The 21,728-nt window shown below is 42.8% G+C and overlaps 1 protein-coding gene across 9 annotated transcripts in view; it reads left to right on the top strand.

Annotated features, from left to right (window-relative positions):
* The window catches only part of IL15 (interleukin 15), a 55,923-nt gene that overhangs the window by 7,461 nt on the left and 26,734 nt on the right, over positions 1 to 21,728 (top strand). For 7 of the 9 annotated variants that reach the window (XR_011324091.1, XM_069779717.1, XM_069779731.1 and 4 more), the window contains exon 2: positions 11,228 to 11,357. Coding sequence is in view for 8 of the 9 variants with exons in the window: in XM_069779717.1 (XP_069635818.1) it covers positions 11,295 to 11,357 (63 nt within the window). In the remaining variant the exon portion in view is untranslated. Of the gene's footprint in view, positions 1 to 41; positions 222 to 718; positions 1,210 to 11,227; positions 11,358 to 21,728 lie in introns of those variants that run through there. The other 2 variants (XM_069779709.1, XM_069779723.1) reach the window with 2 other exon arrangements.

The following is a 21,728-nucleotide window of genomic DNA, read 5'->3' on the forward strand; positions in this document are numbered from 1 at the left end:
TACAGTTAGCAATTTATTTTGACACGTACGAAATAAACGGGAAGGTTGTTTTCCCTCGGAAGGAGGTACTGAGCTGCAGATCGACTTAGTGTCGACAAGCGGTCCGCAGGGATCAGTCCATTCTCTGGGCGCCCGCTGGTCCGTTCTGAACTCTGAGGGGGGGCAGCGTGACTTCGTGGCCTCTCACCATCATTTTAGCTCCGCGAACTCAAACGAGAAAGGTCAGCTTTGCCACCAATTTAGAGTGTAACGCTGTAAGGAAGGCAGCGGCTCCGGGGCGGGGGGGACGGGGGGTCCCGAAGCGGGACACCCTCCGGGCAGCGCAGAGACCCGCCGGCAGCCCCGCACCTCCCGCCACAGCGGCGGACGCCACCTGGGGGGGGACAGCAGCCATGGCGGGCCGCCCCCCCGCCGCCGCCGCCGTCGTCGCCACAGGGATCCCCTAGGGAGCGGCAGCGAGCGGGGCGCGGCGGTTGGCGCGGAAGGGCGGGCAGGAGGAGCGCTGAAGCCCTGTCAGCCCCAGCGGCGGGGAGGGGGGGGGGGCAGCGGTGTCCAGCCGGCGCAAAGCCGTGGCCTCGCTAAGCTCTGCAGCCGCCCAGACAAGCGCTCCGGTGGGAACGCGCTGCCAGCCCGGCGCCGGGCCTCAGGCCGTGGCCTGCCCTTGCGCCGGTGTGGGGCGGCTGCGGGGAGCAGAGCTGGGGGGTGCGCCCAGGCAGGGGCACTCCTCCGAGGAGGCGAGGGGGTTGAGGGGCACCAGGGAGTGCGAGAGGACTGCTGGAGTCTCACCCCACCTTCCCCGAGGCAGGCCCGAGGCGGGCAGCGCCCGCGACGCGGAGGATTCCCCACCCTCTCCCCGCCTGGCTGAAGACAGAGACCGAAGGGGTAGGGGGCAATGGCGACGAGGTCCTCCTCCGCGGCTGCCCCACCTTCCCGGGTGCCCTGGCGTAGCAGGCACGAGGCTCCGCCAGTGGAACCGAGCGGCCGCGAGGACGGTGGTTCGTCTCGCGTGGAGGCGTCGCTGAGGTCGAGTCGGCCTTCGCCCTGCGTCAGAACTGCTTCCGTACAGGAAAAAAGGCGGGACACTGCAGAGGAGACTCCCTTCTGAAGGGAGCAGAAGGCCCAACCCGCAGACCGGACCCCCTTCTTAGGGAAGTCTGCTGCCCCCCGGGGGCCCAGGTTAAAGACACGAGGAGGAAACCTCCCACCCGGGTACGGCCCTCAGATTATTGTCCGTTATTGGTTCTTCACGTAGGCGGCGATGACGTTGCAACAAGAAGTGCGAGGGCAATCAAGAGAGACTTCCAGGATGCTGGGTTAAGGGATCTGGAGCACAAGCAGTGTTCTCCTCTATCCTTCCAGTTGCAGGGAATGATGAGGGAAGGAACAGGAAGAGCCAGCAGATCAATACCTGGCTCCGAGCCTGGTGTCACTGGCAGAATTGGCGGTTTTTTTGATCATGGGTCAGTCTACGTGACACCAGGCCAGCTGGCAACAGACGGGGTACTCCTGTCTCAAAGGGAGAAAAGGAGCTTTGCACAGGGGTTAGCAGGGCTCATTGAAAGAGCTTTAAACTAGACTTGAAGGGGAAAAGGGATATAACCAGGCTCACTAGAGATAAGCCTGGGGGCGGCATGCCAATGTTTGAGGGATGGTGTGCTAGCGTGGTCCTTCAGTGTGCTGTCTCAGTGGAAGTAGGAGATGGAGATCCATGCGGCAGCAAAGAGGCAAGGGTTATTGATGTGTCAGAAACCACGGGAGCGCCCGAGAATGGTCACATAGGAATTAGGGCTTCTCCCCCCAAAAAGGTGGTGGGGTCAATAGCCCGACTGGAGTGCATCTACACCAATGTGCGCAGCATGGGCAACAAACAGGAGGAGCTGGAAGCTGTTGTGCAGTGGGAAAACTATGACATGGTTGCCATCACAGAAACATGGTGGGATGACTTGCACAACTAGAATGCTGCAATGGATGGCTATAAACACTTTAGAAGGGATAGGGAAGGAAGGAGAGGTGGTGGGGTAGCCCTGTATGTTAGGGAGTGTTTTGATTGTCTAGAGCTTAATGATGGTGACGATAGGGTTGAGTGTTCATGGGTAAAAATCAGGGGGAAGGCCAACAAGGCAGATATCACGGTGGGAGTCTATTACAGACCACCTGACCAGGATGAAGAGGCAGACGAAATACTCTATAAGCAGCTGGGAGAAGTCTCACGATCGCTAGCCCTTGTTCTCATGGGGGACTTCAGCTTACCAGATGTCTGCTGGAAATACAATACAGCAGAGAGGAAACAGTCTAGGAGGTTCCCGGAGCATGTGGAAGATAACTTCCTGACACAGCTGGTGAGCGAGCCAACGAGGGAAGGCACCCCACTGGACCTGTTGTTTGCGAACAGAGAAGGACTTGTGGGTGATGTGATGGTTGGAGGCCGTCTTGGGCATAGCGATCATGAAATGTTAGAGTTTTTGATTCTTGGAGAAGTAAGGAGGCGGGGTCAGCAGAACTGCTAGTTGGACTTCCAGAGGGTGGACTTTGGCCTGTTTAGAAGCCTGGTTGACAGAGTTCCTTGGGAGGCAGTCCTAAAGGGCAAAGGAGTCCAGGAAGGCTGGACATTCTTCAAGAAGGTGCAGGAGCAGGCTGTCCCCATGTGCCGAAAGATGAGCCAGCAGGGAAGAAGACCGGCCTGGCTGAACAGACAGCTTTAGCTGGAACTCAGGAAAAAAAGGAGAGTTTATGACCTTTCGAAGAAGGGACAGGCAACTCAGGAGGACTGCAAGGATTTTGTGAAGTTATGCAGGGAGACAATTAGAAGGGCCAAAGCCCAATTAGAACTTAATCTGGCTACTGCTGTAAAAAACAATTCAGAAAGTTTCTATAAATACATTAGCAACAAAAGGAGGGCTAAGGACGATCTCCATCCTTTCCTGGATTCCCTGTGGGGAGAAACGTAGTGACAAAGGATGAGGAAAAGGCTGAGGTACTTAAGGCCGCCTTTGCCTCAGTCTTTAATAGTAATACAAGTTGTTCTCCAGGCACTCAGCCCCCTGAGCTGGAAGACGGGGACGGGGAGCAGAACGAAGCCCTCATAATCCAAGGGGAAATGGTTAGCAACCTGCTACACCACTCATACACACACAAGTGTGTGGGGCCAGATGGGATCCACCCAAGGGCACTGAGGGAGCTGATGGAAATGCTCACCAAGCCACTTTTCAATCATTTATCAGCAGTCTTGGCTAACCGGGAGGGTCCCAGCTGACTGGAGGTTAGCAAATGCGACACCCATCTACAAGAAGAGGTGGAAGGAGGATCCAAAGAACTACAGGCCTGTCAGCCTGACCTCGGTGCTGGGGAAGGTTATGGAGCAGATCATCTTGAGTGCCATCACACGACACATACAGGACAACCAGGTGATCAGGCCCAGTCAGCATCGGTTTATGAAAGGCAGGTCCTGCTTGACTAACCTGAGCTCCTTCTATGACAAGGTCACCCGCTTAGTGAATGAGGGAAAGGCTGTGGATGTTGTTTACCTGGACTTTAGTGAAGCCTTTGACACCATTTCCCACATCATTTCCCTGGAGAAACTGGCTGCTCGTGGCTTGGATGGGTGTACTCTTTGCTGGGTAAAAAATTGCCTGGACGGCTGGGCCCAAAGAGTTGTGGTGAATGGAGTTAAATCCAGTTGGTGGCCGGTCACAAGTGGTGTTCCCCAGGGCTCAATATTGGGGCCAGTTCTGTTTAATATCTTTATCAGTGATCTGGACAAGGGGATTGAGGGCACCCTCAGTAAATTTGCAGACAACACCAAGTTGGGTAAGAGTGTTGATCTGCTTGAGGGTAGGAAGGCTCTACTGAGGGATCTGTATCGATGGGCTGAGGCCAATTGTATGAGGTTCAACAAGGCTAAGTGCTGGGTCCTGCGCTTGGGTCACAGCAACCCCATGCAATGCTACAGGCTGGGGGAAGAGTGGCTGGAAAGCTGCCTGGCGGAAAAGGACCTGGGGGTGTTGGTCAACAGCCAGCTGAATATAAGCCAGCAGTGTGCCCAGGTGGCCAAGAAGGCCAATGGCATCCTGGCCTGTATCAGAAATAGTGTGGCCGGCAGGAGCAGGGAGGTGATTGTCCCCCTGTACTCAGCACTGGTGAGGCTGCACCTTGAGTACTGTGTTCAGTTTTGAGCCCCTCACCCCAAGAAAGACGTTGAGGTGCTGGAGGGTGTCCAAAGAAGGGCAATGAAGCTGGTAAAGGGTCTACAGCACAAGTCTTACGAGGAAAGGCTGAGGCAATTGGGGTTGTTTAGCCTGGAGAAAAGGCGGCTGAGGGGAGACCTCATCGCTCTCTACAACTACCTGAAAGGAGGTTGTAGCGAGGTGGGGGTTGGTCTCTTCTCCCAAGGATCAAGCAATAGGATGAGATGAAATGGCCTCAAGTTGTGCCAGGGGAGGTTTAGACTGGATATTAGGAAAAATTTCTTCACTGAAAAGGTTGTCAAGCATTGGAACAGTGTGTCCAGGGAAGTGGTTCAGTCTCCATCCCTGGAGGTATTTAAAAGGTGTGTAAATGTGGTGCTTAGGGACATGGTTTAGTGGTGGACTTGGCAGTGTTAGGTTAATGGTTGGACTCGATAATCTTGAAGGTCTTTTCCAACCTAAATTATTCTATGATACCCTGCTGTCTTTAAGAATGTTTGAATTCTCTGGGAAAAAGAATATATTATGGTCAGATCCATTCTGAGGCTTCCTAGAGCTTCACTGCAAATAAAGAGGGATCACAGGGGACAGAGGTACAGGCTGATGTGGAGTAATAGGGTAGTATGGACAACAAAATGCTAGATTTTTTCTGAAGAGTGAAAAGTTCCTCCTCACTTCAGCCTGCAGTCTCTTCCAGGCCATGACCAGTAACACGTTTGACACAAATCTTCCAATGCCAGGTGCAGGGTTCTGTAAGCCAAGTATTTCCCTTTTCTGTACTCAGGGAGTTCCGCCTCCTGCAGCCAGCACAGCAGGGAGAAGTACAGTCTGGAACAACCCCTCTGTGAGACATGTTGTTCTATCAAAATAATGTGTTTTGTGGTGTGAAGTACATCACTGTTCTGCAGGCCAGCACAGTGTTATTGCTTGCAGGGATCAGTAAAGCATAGCAGCCCAACCTCAGCTGTTGGAACAAACTTGTTAGTCTGCACAGAAGTACATATTTTATTCCTCTTGTTTTTTACATGACATGGTCTTGTTGCTATATCCTCTGTTTCATCACTGCACCATGAATAGGAGCTAAAACCTCGGAGGGTGAATACCCTTGCATTCATGTTTTTCATGAGGTCTTTCTGTGCACTTAAAAACTCATAACGGAAGGTAGTGACTTTAAAGGTTATTTTAACTACAGGACTGTAATGCACTGCCAATTCTCATTATAATAAATTTCCAATTCTCTACACCAAATTATAGTGTGTTAGGCACAGCAAGAGCATCTCAAACATGTCCATTTGCTGTGCGTGCATGCTAAAATATTTCTAATTTTCAAAATTATTTCAAAAGTAATTGCTCAGTAACGGAGGGGGGAAATCCCTACTATCAGTTATTTATTATTGGCTACTTATTACTCAGAGAAATGTGTAAGAAGCAAATCTTATTTTTTTATAAGTAGTTCCCAAATTTAAAGACATTCTTCTCACTCCACCTAGATTTCTCATTCCCATTTTACAGGCTTTGATAGGACAGGAGTTCACTCCAGGAATAAATACTGATATATTAACAAACAAGCTGATATATTTGTCTCTGCAAAGACCAAACTCTGGTAGAAAGCACTATTAATAGGTCCTCATGGGAATATATGCCTAAAACTCCTTTTTGAGCAGTAGTTCAAAGGGATAGGACTATGTTGGAGGTCCCCAGTACCAAGACACACAGATGATTCTTTCACAGACAAAAGGACTTCCAATTTTGTATCATTAATCCCAGATCAACTTACCTTCTCACTGCTTTTGTGCCAAACACTGAACCTTAGCCGCTGGTGCCCACCTCAAAGGTTCCTGTGTACTGAAGGCTCCTCTGCTCTTGCTGGGCCAGTGCTGTTCCCAAGGTGGGTGCTGTGATCCCACGCTCAGAATGAAGCTGAAGGAAGGACAATAAGAGACAGACATTTCATCCAAGCTGCCTGTACTGCATCAGTGTAAGCAGAGATCCCACTTGGCCAGGGCTGAGTGCCACCTTTGAGATAATATTCTGCACATCTCTGTGAGAGGTCTAGTCTGGGATTTTCTTCACATCCTTTAGCCAATCTGGGGCCTGTTCTCCACTATCTGTCAGGATTTATGGGCAGCGGGGGCTAGATTTTTTATATCATGATGACAACACAAAGAATTCAGGCACCTCGGCAGCTAATAAAAGCTTTCTGTCTTCCATTCATAAATTAACATACTAGTGTAAAATGAGCAGACTGATTCTTTTTTAGCTAAGAAATTACTGGAGAGCAGCAGAAATATTTGGAAGCCAGCAGGAGATGTACTATATAATTAAACTGTTGTCCTTGCTGATAGGTTATTATCAGCAGGTAACAAGATATATGCATCATTACAAACCATCTTACAGTATTTCATGCTATAACAGATGAGGTATGTCTTCAGTGACAGCATAGGGTGATCACTCAGACATTGTTGCCATTATAGCTGCTATAAATCACAACTTAACAGTTTAATAGTTTATCAATTAACTCTAGTGCCAATGCGTAAAAATTCTTTACCAAAAAATGGCTGATTTTTTCACCTACGGAGGAACTGTTTTTAAAAGCCAGTTTTATAAAAATACCTGTAGACTTGAAGGGTTGCACTCTGTGACGGTTAAAAAAATCTTATGCCTAAGTTGCTAAACCAGCCCACCCATGACTAGAATTTATCAAGTGTTTCAGGGTGCCTTTTTGTAAACAAAAATACAAGTGAAGCCAATTTACTGGCTGTAATTTATTTTTGAGTAGAGGGATCACCATATTCTAAACCGCTAGCCAAAAATGGTTCCCACTGCACCTCTCCCTAGCTGCAGTCTCTGCCAGAAGGCTGTGAGTGTCAAGTGCTTTGTAATTTTCTTCCCTAGAGTTTAAGCTATAAATAAGGACAGCGTGGAGAAGTTTATTGCCTCTGCTGGAGAAAGGACTTGAGCTCATCGGCGATGTCAGGTCACTGTCTGCCACAGATCCTGTTTGTGCAGATACAAAATATGACGATGCAGTTGTTGAGCTAATAATCTTCTCAACAACTCATGCAGTAGAAGACCCATTTTAGGTAAAGGAATAACACCACCGATAAGGTTTCAGTCCACATATCTTAACTGTTAATATGTTGTTAACTATTATTAACATAATATCAATCTGTAACTAATGTGATGGAAAATGAGGCATGAACTCTGTGGCCTCTTTGAAGCTGCATTGGCCAAGAATTATGGCACTTGCACCAGTGGTGCCTGTGTGTATCTCCGGCACATGACAAAGTGTCACTGTCTGTCTTCCTGCAAGGGGAAGTAGGAACCTTACCTGCCCTTCCAGGACTAAGGAGAGGTATTGCAGGAACATGGAAATCTATGCACCTGACATCTGAAAGCTGCAGCTGGTTACTGCCACCAAACTGCTTGTAACAGGTATGAACATAAGAACACTTGTTCAAAAATAACTAATTATATCTGTTTGTATAAGCCATACTGGCTCTCTCATGAGTCATGGAGCCCCAGTTTGAATGTCATTAAAATAACAGACATCTGCATACCTGTTAAAGCCAAGTGCATGTAGCATGCTTTTAAGGATACGGGAATGGGAGTCACAGTAACTCTCGCAGGCTCATATATTGTAGCCTGTGGCAGAAAAACAAAAAGTATGGTTTGTTTCCCTGCTAGTGTACATTGGTAATGGTATAATTGCTAGGTGGAGTTCTCCTTTGTGCTGCTTCTTGGCAGGGTAAATAGATCAGTGTTTCACATTCCTGAGGCTAGATTAGTTCTGATACTAGAGTTAATGTGATCAGTTGTACTCAGGGCTGCCACATACAGTGTAGATCACTGCCAGGCAGCAGAGGGGATGGGAAAGAGAGTGGCACTGGGAGCCCACCTGGGATTTCACCAGTTCCTGTTCTCAGCCCGGGGATTCCAGGTGTCAACCTGCCCTGCAATGACCAACACTGGATGCTGGTGATGGCAAAAGTCATCAGATTGGGGTTTACATGCTGCCTCTCTGCTTACAGCTTTCTTTCATTAATTTTATTTTAAATCTTCTTTACTTAATAAAAAAAAGGTCTACAGCCTTAGTTATGCTGTATCTTATAGTAATTAGTTACATAGGCACAAGAAACGTGATTTTACACTGGCTAGAATATATATACATTTAAATAAAAACCAGGAAACCCAGGAAAAGCAGATATTCTGTATTTCATGTATTCTTCTTTTGTGTGGCCCCATGTCTGATTTGCTGCACATTCCTTGCACCATGTTGTAAATCCAGAATAATTAATTTTATCTTTTTTTTGCCCTCCCTTTATGGCACTTATCAGTATAGTATCCAAATGCTTCTTGAACAAGAATTAGTTCATTTTTCTCAAAAGTCCTGAAGGATGAGAAAATGGGAATTTTGCTTTACAAATGGAAAAAGATTGGAATAACCTAATGATATTGGGTCCTGTATGTGATACCTGGAGATGGATTTTTTTTTTTTTAAGAGATTGTTTAGCATTCCCTAGGATTGTCTGTTTCCACATATAGCACCCAGTTTGTTCTGGGTGCTATATGTCAACACAGACAGCTGTGAGAATTCAATGATTTCTTTGAACTAAGCTCTGTAGAGGGCACTCATTTCCTCAAACTGTAGCATCTGCACTGGAGAAACCTGCATCTGACCTAGCTGAGTATAACAACTAGAAATATATGACTGGGGAGCATGAAGCATTTCATCCTAAGGGCAGATATACAAAGCAACTTAAAGACAAGATTTCTTGTAGGAGGGAACTCAGAAAATGATTGTCGCTTGTGAAAAATCTGGTTAAGGAACTTGCCCAAATCACAGGGAGATGGTGAGATGAAGGCAGGGACAGGGCTCTCTTCCTCAGGGCTGCATTCAGCTGCCTTTGTCATCGAACCCATGCTTCTTTTTCTGTGATCTTCTGCATCCTTTTCAACACATCTTCCTTCTTCAAATAAGGACATTTATACAGTTGTTGGGTTTTTTTTTTCAAGAGCTTGATTCATTTGGTAAACAGAATCCATTTTGTTCATAAATCCTGTGAGAGAAAAAGGAAATCATTACATCATACTGTGATTAAAGATTTAGTACCTTTTTAAAATTATGAATTCATGGGAAGGCAGTGACCATGGGATTGAGTTTCGAGTTCTCAGGAAGAATATGCTTTAGTGTTCATAAATCCTCCCACTTCTGCTACACCCAACCTTTCCTCCTTCCTTGCAACTCCACTCTGTCTTAATTCTTTGCTGTGCTCTCCATTCGGTCATGCTGCTCAAATGCCACTGCTGTGTACCGGCAGCATCGTGGATTTCTGTTCCTCAGCCTTCACCACACTGTTCTTGCAGGGAGCCTTGTTTTTTATACAGAGTTCTGTTTGCCTCTGAAACTCTGAGACGGAGTATGTTCAATGTGAAGAGACTGCTGGAGACCAACTACACAGTGCCAACAAATCTCTTCTGCAATTATGTAAGCTAAGCCACTCATGACTTGGCCGAGTTTGTGCAGGTTTTCTAGGCTGCCAAACTTGAACATGTTACTAAAAAGCACAGCTTTAATTAAATGGTTAGAAACATTTTCTTAATATGAAAGAAATGTGTATTTCTGCTAATTTGTTTTTGGAAATGATGGAACTACTCTTGATGGAACTTAAAAGAAAATCACTAGCCTGAATAAGGAAGTCAGTGTAGGAAATTTCAGCTCTAACAATTTCAGCTTGGCCAAACTAAAAGCAACTGAAACTGAGTCTTATTGTTTGAGACCCAGCTGCAGAAGGCCCTAATAAAACTGTAGGCAATAGCCACTTTACATATATAGAAATAGGACTGTGGTCCCAGCCCATATTTTTGAAATTATCAATGTTTAATTTTCTAAGAAAATAATGTTTATGCAATCACACATCTGTGTGTTTGCATATTTCTGCCTCCCTTCTCCATCACATTTTTTAATTCAAGGCTTAATTTCATTGAATAAATTACATCGGAAGCAGCATCTACACGTCACCTTTTCCAGCCTCCCACCTAAAGCAGGGCTAACTTCAACATTAGAGCAGGTTGCTCCAGGCTTGGTTGATTTTTTAATACCTCTGAGGATGGAGCGTCCACAACTTCTATAGGCAGCCTCCTTCACAAACTTATTTTCTTGCAGATTGCCTTGGGACTTCTTTTATAAAAAATACTAATATTAATGTCCAAATAAACTGTTCTGTCAACATATCTTCATAATTTTCTGCTGTATCTCTTCAAGGTCTTGCTGTGAATACAAAACCAGTTAGTTATTTGAACAAAAATGTGCGTTTCTCCAACTCCAACACTTGCAAGATTTGAAAGTGAATCTAGAAAAAAAAAAAGTTTCTGAAAGAGATGGGAAACATTCCAGTTAGGTTTTATTGTGTCATCTGTAAAAAGGTAATAAAAAGGGGAATGAGCTGGTTAGACAGTTGCCATGATCCTTACTATGAAAACACTGCTTAAATGGAGGTGGTATGGTGGATTGCTGCTGACCCGACCTTGGTTCAGTGTGGTTTGCCTCATTTATTCTCTTCTAATTTATTTTATAAAATAGGGGAGAACAAAAGTAAAATCACATAGCTGGACTTTACTGTATCTACATAAAAGGCAACTATTAAAAGGAATTGTCATGCTGTGTTGTAGTAATTAGGGGAACTCTTCCAGCCCTTTATAAAAAACAGAATTATACTGATGTTAATGACTTTAATACTAGCTAACTGGGCTACAACCTGTTTTGTGATTGTTATCAGAAGTCATAATAAATTGGCCTTTGATGACAATGCACATTTTCCAGGGGGAACCCCCCTTATATTGCAGCATTCAAAAATGGGACTCTTACCTAGATAAAAATAACCCTTTTAAAAAGTCTGTGTCTTGTGATTTCCAATAATTTAGAAGATTTAAAAGCATCTTGCAAAAGTTACTTGTGAAATTTCAGCTTTGAGTGCTCTTAATAGATTGGCTGAGAGCCACTCAGAACTCCATTGCAACATACATATTTTTTCCATGTCTAGGTCCCACAGTGTACTTTCCTGATTCAGATTCCACGCTTCTGCTCTGAGTAATGTTCCAGCAGGCAGGATGCTGGGGATGGGGTGCCCAACACAAAACCCTGCTGGAGCATTGAGCAGGCTGGACAGTCAGGTAAGTGTTACTTAAACAGCATGGCATTTTAGGAAATTTCAGCAAAGCTTTAAATGGTATTTTACAGCCCAACAAGAAAACAAGGTAATACATCAAATGTAAGGCTTGGAAACATTTCCAGTATTTTAGATGAGGTCACTAGCACCCTATAATTTTCTGCTTTGTTTTTTCCACTCCTTGTTCACTTGTACGAGAATTACACAGCAAATAGGTCTGGATTTTTTCACATTCGTGTTTTTCACAGTTTATTTGCGGCACAGCAAGTTCTAGCAGATTTTGCCTCTTGCTTGGACTTAATGCCCATGTCTAGCTGACCTTTTGCAACATGCAAGGCCATAACTGCTGACCCTCAAAAGGGTGTTTAATACAGGACGGAAATGCTTGCATGTGTCCAGCCTCTGTAGCACTCCTCAGTGCTCCTCAACACGCTTTCTAGATGATTCTGTATCAGTTGCGTTTCCAGTATGCAGCGTGGCCGGGTGACCTCTTTATAACCCAAAAGCCATTAGCATATGGCACTCAGGACACCCCAGGCTTGCACACAGCTCTACACTGGCAGGCCAGTCCTTCCCTTCCTCCAGGTAGGCTCCTTTCCTGAGCAGTGGAGCCTATTGCTGGGGGTCCTGGCAGCCTGAGGCAGGATTCTCCCACTTTCAAACACTTGATTGTCCCATGGCAACAAGCAGAGCAGAGAGCTGCCTGCATGGTACCTTGCCACGGAGGAAAAGACAGAGTGCCCTGGCTGTGGGCCCTCACCCACGCAAGGACTGCAGCGGGTCTCCAAGGCAGGCACCGTGCATATAGCCCTGCCACCGTGGCACCTCCACAATGCTTCCGCAGCCCCATCCCACCCGGCCTGCCATGCCAACGTGCTGCACTGTGGATGGAAAGGTTCCTGTGCAAAGCCAATCTGCCTAAATATGCAGGTAGGGGGGAAAAGCCAAACAGGAATTGTCTGAATGGTCTTCCTGCTAGTTATGGTAGTGAAGTTGTTGCTTAGAACAGAGTGGATTTTTTCTACAATGAATTTTGATCAAAGCTTCTTTAGCTAAATGTGTAATTGCTCATACTTGAAACTATAGCTGCTTTTCTGCAGAAGCCATAGAAACAATGAATCAGCTCAAAACTGAGGTAATAACTGATTACCAAATAGCTTCATATGACTTCATGCAAAGTGCCAGAGTGATTACATCAGAATCTTAGCTTTTATTAAAAGCAGGAAAAATATAGGCCTCCTGATTATGGGGAAAAATTTGGAACTCAAACCCCACCAATGTAGCCTATCAAAAGTTGGGAGGATTAGAGCAGACAGCAGCTGCTTATGGGACAGGTGAAGAATATAGCATAGCTAAGTCACAGACCCAAATCTCTCTCACATATTGAGTCACTCGTTACAAGGTTTGTTTCTTATCTAATTCCTTATCATTCTACTGTTTGTATTCTGTTGGGACACTGGGGTAAAAGATAAAAGATCACATTTAGGAGATCATAGTATCTTCCGCTTGTTGGCTGGCTTCAGGTGTCTGCTAGTACTGTGATCTAGACTACTGCATGGACCTACTTGTCACAGGCCTTTCAAATTACACCTTGTTGTAGTGCTCCCACTTCTACACCTTCTTTCTGGTCTACACTTCCTACCATCTCCTGCATCATATTCCATCTCTCTACACCAAGCTATAACTCCCTGAGCCTTTGTCCCTACATGTTCAGTCTCCTGCCCATGTTCTTATAAAAAAACTCGCACGTCCTGGCACTTATCAGATGGTTCTGAAGATATGATATATGATAATGACAGAGCAGATCATGAGCTACTGTCTTGAGCAGGTACAAGTTCCTGCATGCTAGTTCTTCCACAATGATCACCTGTAGCACATGTGTGTCAAGTTAAGGTTATTTACTCTTCTAAGCCTGTAAAAATATCAAATGCATCACAAGCAAATAGGTTTCTATTTATGCTGAGCATTTCAAATAAAAATACAGCCAGTGTTGTTTTGACTATAGTATTTCCCCTACTGCTCTTAAAGAATATAAAAAGCCATTACTCATGCAGCAAGATGCAGACACAGGATTGTGTGACTATCTCAGTAAGAAAGCTTATTTTGCCCTTTGGTCATAGTAATGCTGCCTTTGTTACAACTTACCTGTTTAATCTCTTTCATCCTGTAGTGGGTTGACCCTGGTTGGATGCCAGGTGCCCACCAAAGCCGCTCTATCACTCCCCCTCCTCAGCTGGACGGGGGGGAGAAAATATAACAAAAGGCTCGTGGGTCAAGATAAGGACAGTTTAATAAAGTGATAGCAAAGGTTGCGCGCGCGAAAGCAAAGAAAAAACAAATGATGTTATTCTCTACTTCCCATCAGCAGGCGATGTCTAGCCACTTCTCGGGAAGCAGGGCTTCAATACGCGTAGTGGTTGCTCCGGAAGACAAAATGCCTCCCCTTCCGTCTCCCTTTACTTAGCTTTTATATCTGAGCTGACGTCATATGGTATGGAATATCTGTTTGGTTGGTTTAGGTCAGCTGTCCTGGTTATGTCCCCTCCCAAGATCTTGCCCTGCCCCAGCCTGCCATTGGGGGGGGGGGGGGGGGGGCAAAAATGTTGGAGAGACAGCCTTGATGCTGTGCCAGCACTGCTCAGCTGTAGCCAAAACACTGGTGTGTTATCAACACCTTTCTAGCTACTGATGCAGAGCACAGTGCTATGAGGGCTGCTATGGGGAGTATTAACTCCATCTCAGCCAGACCCAATACACATCCTTCATGATAACTTAAAAGAAGTCTCATGTCTTCTGGAAGCAATTCTGTTTGCTTCCAAAGCCAGTGAACATTTTTAAATACAATTGTACCGCTACCCTTTTAAATGTACGTGCAAGTTTATTCACCTGGCATTTACGCTACTTTATCATCTCTTAAATTAATCATTTTATGCTTTTTATACACAGTGAATGATGTAGCTATGAAGGTACAAACAAAAAGACAACATCCTTCCCAATAGGGCTTAGTATCTAAAACCAGATGTAACATATAGCCATTAACATCTACATTATGCCTGTTAAAATAAAAAAAAAAAAAGGTGCAGATAAGTTGAAAATGGTAAATCATGATAGAATAGTCTGCTATGAGGAAAAAAGCTGAGTGGATTCCATCCACTGAGAATATATTATTGTGCACTCTGTAATAGTTTTGTAAAGATTTTTTTCCTTTAAATCTTTAGTGATTGATAAAGATTTGAACTGGATGATGCTTTTGTAGTTGAGCTATCTTCTTGCTTATTTTTAACAGAGATTATTTCTATAAAATACTATCTTAGAAACTACTGCACAAAGCTAAGAATATTCTGATAATAGAATATAGAAGTTTCAGATCAGTTTCCAGGGATCAGCTCAAACAGGTATCACTCACTTCAGAACAGACAGGTAGTTACAACATTACCAGAAATTTAGGAACCAAGGTTCCCAGTCTGTTTTCCAGAAATCATATCAGCCTTCCATTACCAAAATGACTTTGACTAACTGAATCTCTGTCTGTTGACCACTTTGCTGTGAGTTATCTCTATATGCTAGAGGAAAAGATACCATAAAAAAAAAGTTAGAATAAAGTAGCTGGTCCTTGGGAACTTGACAGGGAAGCAGTCAAAGAAGATATTAATCTACAGGCTCACAAATAATTACCTATCCTTAGTGTACCCAAAGGTGCTTCTGCATGCACTGAACTAGCTCCTGTCCAGTGCTAGACTGTGGGCTGTGTGATGCTCTTAAGTGGTATTCTAGAAGGCTGTTGTTAAGGAGTTTGCTGAATAAGGATTTATTCCTGACATTAATCTTTAATATAAACAGTTACATTAACATAAAAATGAGAACAAAGTAATTAAAGGGGGAGAGATGTACATTTCACCCAGTGGCTTGCTCCACTGATCCTAACAGCTACTAGTACAAGCAGAATTTTTTGTTGTCTCAAAAGTTTCTGCAATAGTTTACCATATGACTTGAAACTACAAGTTTAGATTAAATTACACGTTAGCTGATTCATTATTCCTAATGTCAGGTTCTCCAGCTGAATTTGAAAGTTCAAAGGCTCTGATTAGAGGATTCCCTCCCTCACTTACATCAGGACACCTGAGGAAAATTTCATATTTTTAAATTTTCTATGTCTTTCAGAGAAAAGGAAGCAGTTTAGTAATTTCATTAAAATGTATTGTCCAGTATGTTTGCAGAGTTACACATGCATTTACTTTATCTTCCTATTATCTTTGCATTCTAATTGTATCAAAATTTACTTTTAAAAAGATCACTGAAATGCCACCAGTACATATAATTCATTCACTCACTCATGAAAATGAAATAAATCAGCCCTGATCTTGGTTGTTAGTTTCTTTTCTCTGAAAGGTGTTAAAGTATCTGTTCCTTACTCAGTTGAGTCAATGAAACTCTGTGCCATTTTAAAGTAAGTGTTAGGCCTGTTTATCTATGGAAGGAATAAAACTCACAGCACACAACCCCTGTTTTCTGGTGTTCAGGATATGCAGTTCTGTGAAGGACAACACAATGCCATTGAGAGTGCAGCCTTTTCAGTTTCAACTATTCTCTTCTGTCCCCCTTTCCATCATCAATACATTAAGCACTTTTTTTTTTAACACAATCAACTTTAGGTCTATAACTGGAACATAATTTCAATGCTTTTATTAGCTAATTTGTACTCACACTTGAATGAAGTTTCATGTGCTGTATTTTGTTACATCTTTGTAATCATCTAGCCAGTTGTAAACTAGATTTATTCTACTGTACTGTACTGTAAGTCTACCAAGGTTGCTGGGCAAATAAAAACCTCTAAAAAAGCTCCAGGCATATTCACTCCCCTTATTTCCCCTCAAAGTTATTTTTAGGACCAATACCAACCATATAACTCTTCAGTATAACAGTTAAAATTTATCAAAGTCCTAAAAAGAAAGAAACTAGAGGTGAGCATGGAAATTAGGGTTCAACTTCAATGGGCATTTCCATGAATTACTGCATAACAAGTTTTTAATTATATCATCTTGGGAAGTGAGATAGTTAGGCTGGGTAGACATTCTCACTGTGTGAGAAACTTCCAAGAAAAGCAAAAGCAACGTATGTTGCTCTATTTCCTTTCTGAAAAAGTTGCCTGTTGGAGACATGCCTCTAAGTTACAGCTTTCATTTAGTATTAGGATAGGCTGTAGACTTGCCTTGTTCTGTCCTTGCTCCAACATCTGCAGCTCTTCAGCCAACTCAACAGCCTAAGCCTGAATCGGGCCTTTTTTACAAAGCTGAATGAAGATGTGTTGTCTCTCCAAGCTTTCCAGATGGTGGTGGGAACAAAGGGAAAAATCATGGAACAGACATTCATTACAAACCTGATCAAAAATAAAACTTCCATCATTGTTGCCAAGGAGAAATTGATGTAAAATTAAAATATTCTGTTCCCTAGCTCCTAAGTGAGGATAATGAACAAAGTCTCTTCCATAGAGAGGACCATTTTCCATTTCAGAAGAACAGACAAGTCTCTATACACAGATTAATATTCCTTTTTTTACCTGCTTTGCTCACCATCCATGCCTCTAGAGTAAGATCAATTCAATTATCATATCCTGAAGAAGGATCAGACAACAGAAAGAAGAGAGGAGCCTCTATGAAAAAAGGGAGAGGCATAGAAAATTGTCAGAAGACAGTACTGAGAAACACAGGAACATCCAGAAACAGCTGCTGGAATAACTGCAGAAATGGTTAGCCCTGTTGGAGAACATTCCAGTTAAAACTCCAGTCCAGAAAAGCCCCACAGCCTAAAATTAATGACATGCTGAGAACAACCGTGCGCTTCTCTCACAACTCGGGCTGTAAGATGATGAATCACTGGCAACACCTCTTCTTCTGCTACTTGCCTTTGTGTGCATATGTCAAGGACAGCAGACAGAAATACTATGTTTATTGTAGCATAGACTAACTCAAACCTGTGGCATCAGTACTTGCAGGCATGCCCACTACATCTGCATTGTTACGTTCAGTGAAGTCTGAAATTTTTATTCTTATAGGCTGAATTTCATGATGTAAAAATGTGCATTGTTGGGTTTTGGGGGGTTTTTTTTGTGTTTTTTTTTTCCCTGGTAAAAAACATTTATATTTAACAAAGGCTTAATGCAGCATCATAACGTGTTTTTTAAAGGAAGAGCTGCATAAAATCTTCAACTTCTAGCTTCCTTGCAGACTACCTTGATGCTGTGCTCAGCTGGCAGGAGGGATTACATTGCATGAACAAGTTGTCTCAGCAGTTTTGCTTCCCAGCCATTGCAGAAGTCTGCTCCCCTGTTTTTGCTGGTATTGTGTCAAATAGAGAAAGTTTTTCAGGCACTTGAGGCAGAGACCGTTTATATGTTACTAATTAGCCTCATCATTAACCACTGCGAACTCCTTTTCTACCTCCCAGCAGAAAACTTCTTGGTCATTCTACAGCTTCTTGAGATCCTCCCCCTATCCATTTTGTCTGGTGACTGGATCACGGGCAGGGTAGTGGGCTGTAGTAAATGCTTGAGCCTTGGAATATTATACAGATGGACTGCAAGACCTGAAGGGCTGTGCAGACAGGAGTCCTAACAGTCTTGATGTAGTTTGGCAATCCAAACTGTGCAAAACTGTCTGTCATCCATGCATTGCAAAATTTTGTAAGCCTTGTTGTTTGATCTGTCCTCATCAAAGTGGTGAGCTAGGGATTAGTAGTAGTAAACTATACCTTGAGGTGGAACTATCTCCTTAGTATACTGTTTCAACTTCTAGATTGTCTCTGAGTGGATTTTTATGATAATAAGCTTCATTTCCATGCCATGTAGTCATTTCACTATCATATCACTATCCAGAACAGCCTTGTGAATCACCATTCTTTCCCAATGTCCACTGGTGGTTTCCTGAGCCAAGAAATAATGTTCTCCTGAATGAAGTTGCTCCAGGAAAAGTTTATTCACAGCTTTTTTGCTGGAGAAAAGAGAGGAAAATGTCAGCATGGCAACTTACTTTCAAATGAAAGCATCTTCAAGTGGAAGTGTATTAGCACTTCTTTTTTTGAAGAAAAAAAATCTCCCTCCCTAAATACAATCTAGAAGTTTCACTTCAGCTCAAGACAGGTGATTCATTAAGTCCTTTTGGAGGGAACATGGGATTTTGTTGGATTGACTACAATCACAAACCCCCAGTGGTTTCTAACAGATATCCTGCAGAAGGGCTGGGGGGATGGGGAGGGAGGAAAAGACCTCACAGTGCCATTTGTATGTACTGATTTAAAGAAAAACAGCTATGGAAATAACAGTTACTTCAAATTAATTCTGTTAGTTATAAAAAAATAAACACAGCTATATATTAAAAAGATATTTGCCATGCAGATATTAACAGTCACTTCTCTTGTCTATGCTATCAGACAATTTCCAACTAAACTCATAAAGCACAGGCTGCTATGAAAGTAATTGTTTCTACTGCACCATAACACAAGGCACTAGACCATTTACGTCGCATGATACTCTTTGCAAAGGTAGAATTGGTGGCCTTTATGTCTTGGCTAAATTCTTATGTGGGTGAGTAGCTTCCTTCTCTCTTGAATCCCAAGTGTGTGTTTCTTCATGTGTCCTTATCACACCTTCAAGCAACCTTTTCAGCAGAGAACCTTGATTTGTACGCTTTGTACACTTTTGTGTCCTCTGAAATTTTGCTTATTTAATCAGTTGTTTGTCTTCCCCAGAAATAGCTAGCTACATAAAAATAGTGAGATGACTCTTGTGACTTCCAATTTCCTACAAAAGCTGTCTGGATAACTACATGATTTTACTTTTTAAAAAAATTTTTTTTTAACATGTCCAGACAAACACAATATTATTTAATGGAATACAGCTTGAGCCAGCAGTTACACTCATTTTGTTTCATACAAAAAAGATATTTCTCACCTCATTATCATGTTTCCACATAGTTAGAGAATTGTGCCACTGTCCTGCTCTCTTGCTTCTATTCAGAATTCAGAATGCTGAATGGTTGTGCCATAATTTGGCTGATCTTAGACTTTCCCAGCATATTTTGGTGGATTTAGTCCTTCCAAGATACAACTCTCTGTGCTACTAAAGAGGTCTGATATTAAAGTTCTCTGTAATAAATAATGTGAATTTCATTTTGCATCATGATACTAATGTGAAGGAGAGATGACCAAATAATATGTCAAAATGAAGATCCTGAGTCATATTAATCGTCCACAATGCTTCTCATCTCATCTGCTTTTGGTCTTGCAGATAGATTTGTCAACATAATTTGAGAGGTATGCTATGGCATTTTAGACTTAAGTAATTTCTTCCTGTCTTTATTTGCCTTACAGCAGAATGTGCCTTTCACTTCACTTAATATAATTACTTAATTAATTAGAAATAATTTGTGCTTCCCCTTCCCAGCTACCATTCTTTTTTCAAACATGAAGATCTGAGATGAGAGGTTTTTTCCACTGTAGCTATCTCATGACTCTTTTTCTCAGCTTTCAATATTATGTCCCCTGCTTAGCATAGTCAACAGATGACCCTACCACACAGGATAGCCTGTTTGTCGGCCTCCAATCCTATATCTCATATCAGGAAATACCACATTACCTTCCTCATATTTAGTGAGCACCCACAGATGTTTTTTCCTCTTCTCTGCTCCTCAAATCCCATTCATACTGCCACCTGGGAGCATCAGGTGAAGTAGCCAACAGGCTCTGTAAATTACAGGAGATGACTGCAGCAACAGCAGACAAAGGAAGAAGCAGGAGAAAAGAGTACACTCTCTGGGCTGTAAGTTTGAGTTTGGCCATTTTATCTACCAGCCTCCAACAAAAAAAATCCTCAAAGGGCCAAATAAATTAGGACTAAATTTTTGTTTAGTCAGCAGAAGACAATTGATACAAGCAGTAGCAAGGTCAGGCATAATCCAAATTCAGCGGTATCTTTTACTTACCCATTCTGCCCAGCAGCTCCCCTTTCAGGAGTTCTTATGATTATTCTGGCAACAGGCAAAAGTTAGATGTCCTTGAAAGCTTTTCATCTTCTTTTTCATATCCTTTTCCATTTTAAGAAGCAAGAGTCCACATGCTCTTACTACAAGACATTAAGCTGTGATACGCAGTTATCATATTTGTTATGAGACAAATAGCTCCCCAAGAATACTGAAGAATCTTCTCTAGAAGTGTTAGGTACTAGGCAAAGAGCTCTCTCTCAAAAAAAAAAAAAAGAAAAAAAAAGAGAGATCAGCATTTGGTTTTGTCTTGGAACTAGGAACTGGACTCCCAGAAGCCTCTTCTAGTCTGTGATATTAGTACTATGATACTGCATAATAAACCAGTGTAGTGTCTCAAGCCCATTGAAACCTGGCCTAGGTGTCACTGAGATTTTAACTGCAAAGTGTTTGGTTTAGTAGCCAATCTCTCAAGAATAATTCCACTGTGTAAACCCAGGGGAGAAACTAATGTAATTTCTAAGGAGCAGGATGCTTGTTCACCTGAAAATCCACACTGGCATTCAGGAGAATTCTGTTCAGTTTCTGAAATCTCCTCAAATTCTATGCTTGACCAAGGGCCATTAAAGCAATATTATTGTTTCTCAGTTCTCCAGCAATAAAAATGACATTACAACTCCTTCCTTTTTGCATTTTGTCTGACTTGTTGAGATGTTTTGTAATCTCTTTTGGAAAACATTAGCTTTAATTACAGGTTTACATAGTTTAGAGTATATCACACTAGGTTTCATCTTAGTGGATGTTTTCAGTTGCTACCATTAGACAAAAAGTAGCATGGCATTAACATAAAGTATGAGTTCTCAAAAAAAGTTCAGTCTTTCAAAGATGCAGGTGATATCCACTTTTTTTTTCCTAAAAAAATGAGTTCAGAGGCAAATACAATCAGTTTGTTTCAGTGAAGCTATTATCTTTTTCTGATAGTAATCATGCTGATATTCAAGTAACTAAGTAGCATATAAAATTATTGAAATTAATTCCTCTTCACTCCACCTTAAAAAAAGACAGAAATCAGACACACAGAGTTGGCTGTGTATTAGTGAAATTTTGTTAGTGAAATTTTAACCACAATTTGGAAATGACTCAATAAGCATCCTTTAACTGAGCTTATCCTCTGACTGAATGCTAATCAGTTATCTTCTGCAACTGTAGAACAAAAGGAACATGGATATGCTGTGAATTGAGAAATTCACACCCTTACGAGATCATTACAATTAAAGTAAACAAACAAACACAGCTTCAGGAAAACTGCTGAAGCTTCCTCGTATTTTTTTCCAATGATTTTGTTCTCCTGTGGTTGGCTTTGCTCACTTCTGCTTAGCTCCTGCAGACCCATGGAGGACAAT

The sequence above is a fragment of the Haliaeetus albicilla genome, chromosome 1 (assembly GCF_947461875.1).
Source record: "Haliaeetus albicilla chromosome 1, bHalAlb1.1, whole genome shotgun sequence".
Lineage (NCBI taxonomy): Eukaryota > Metazoa > Chordata > Aves > Accipitriformes > Accipitridae > Haliaeetus > Haliaeetus albicilla.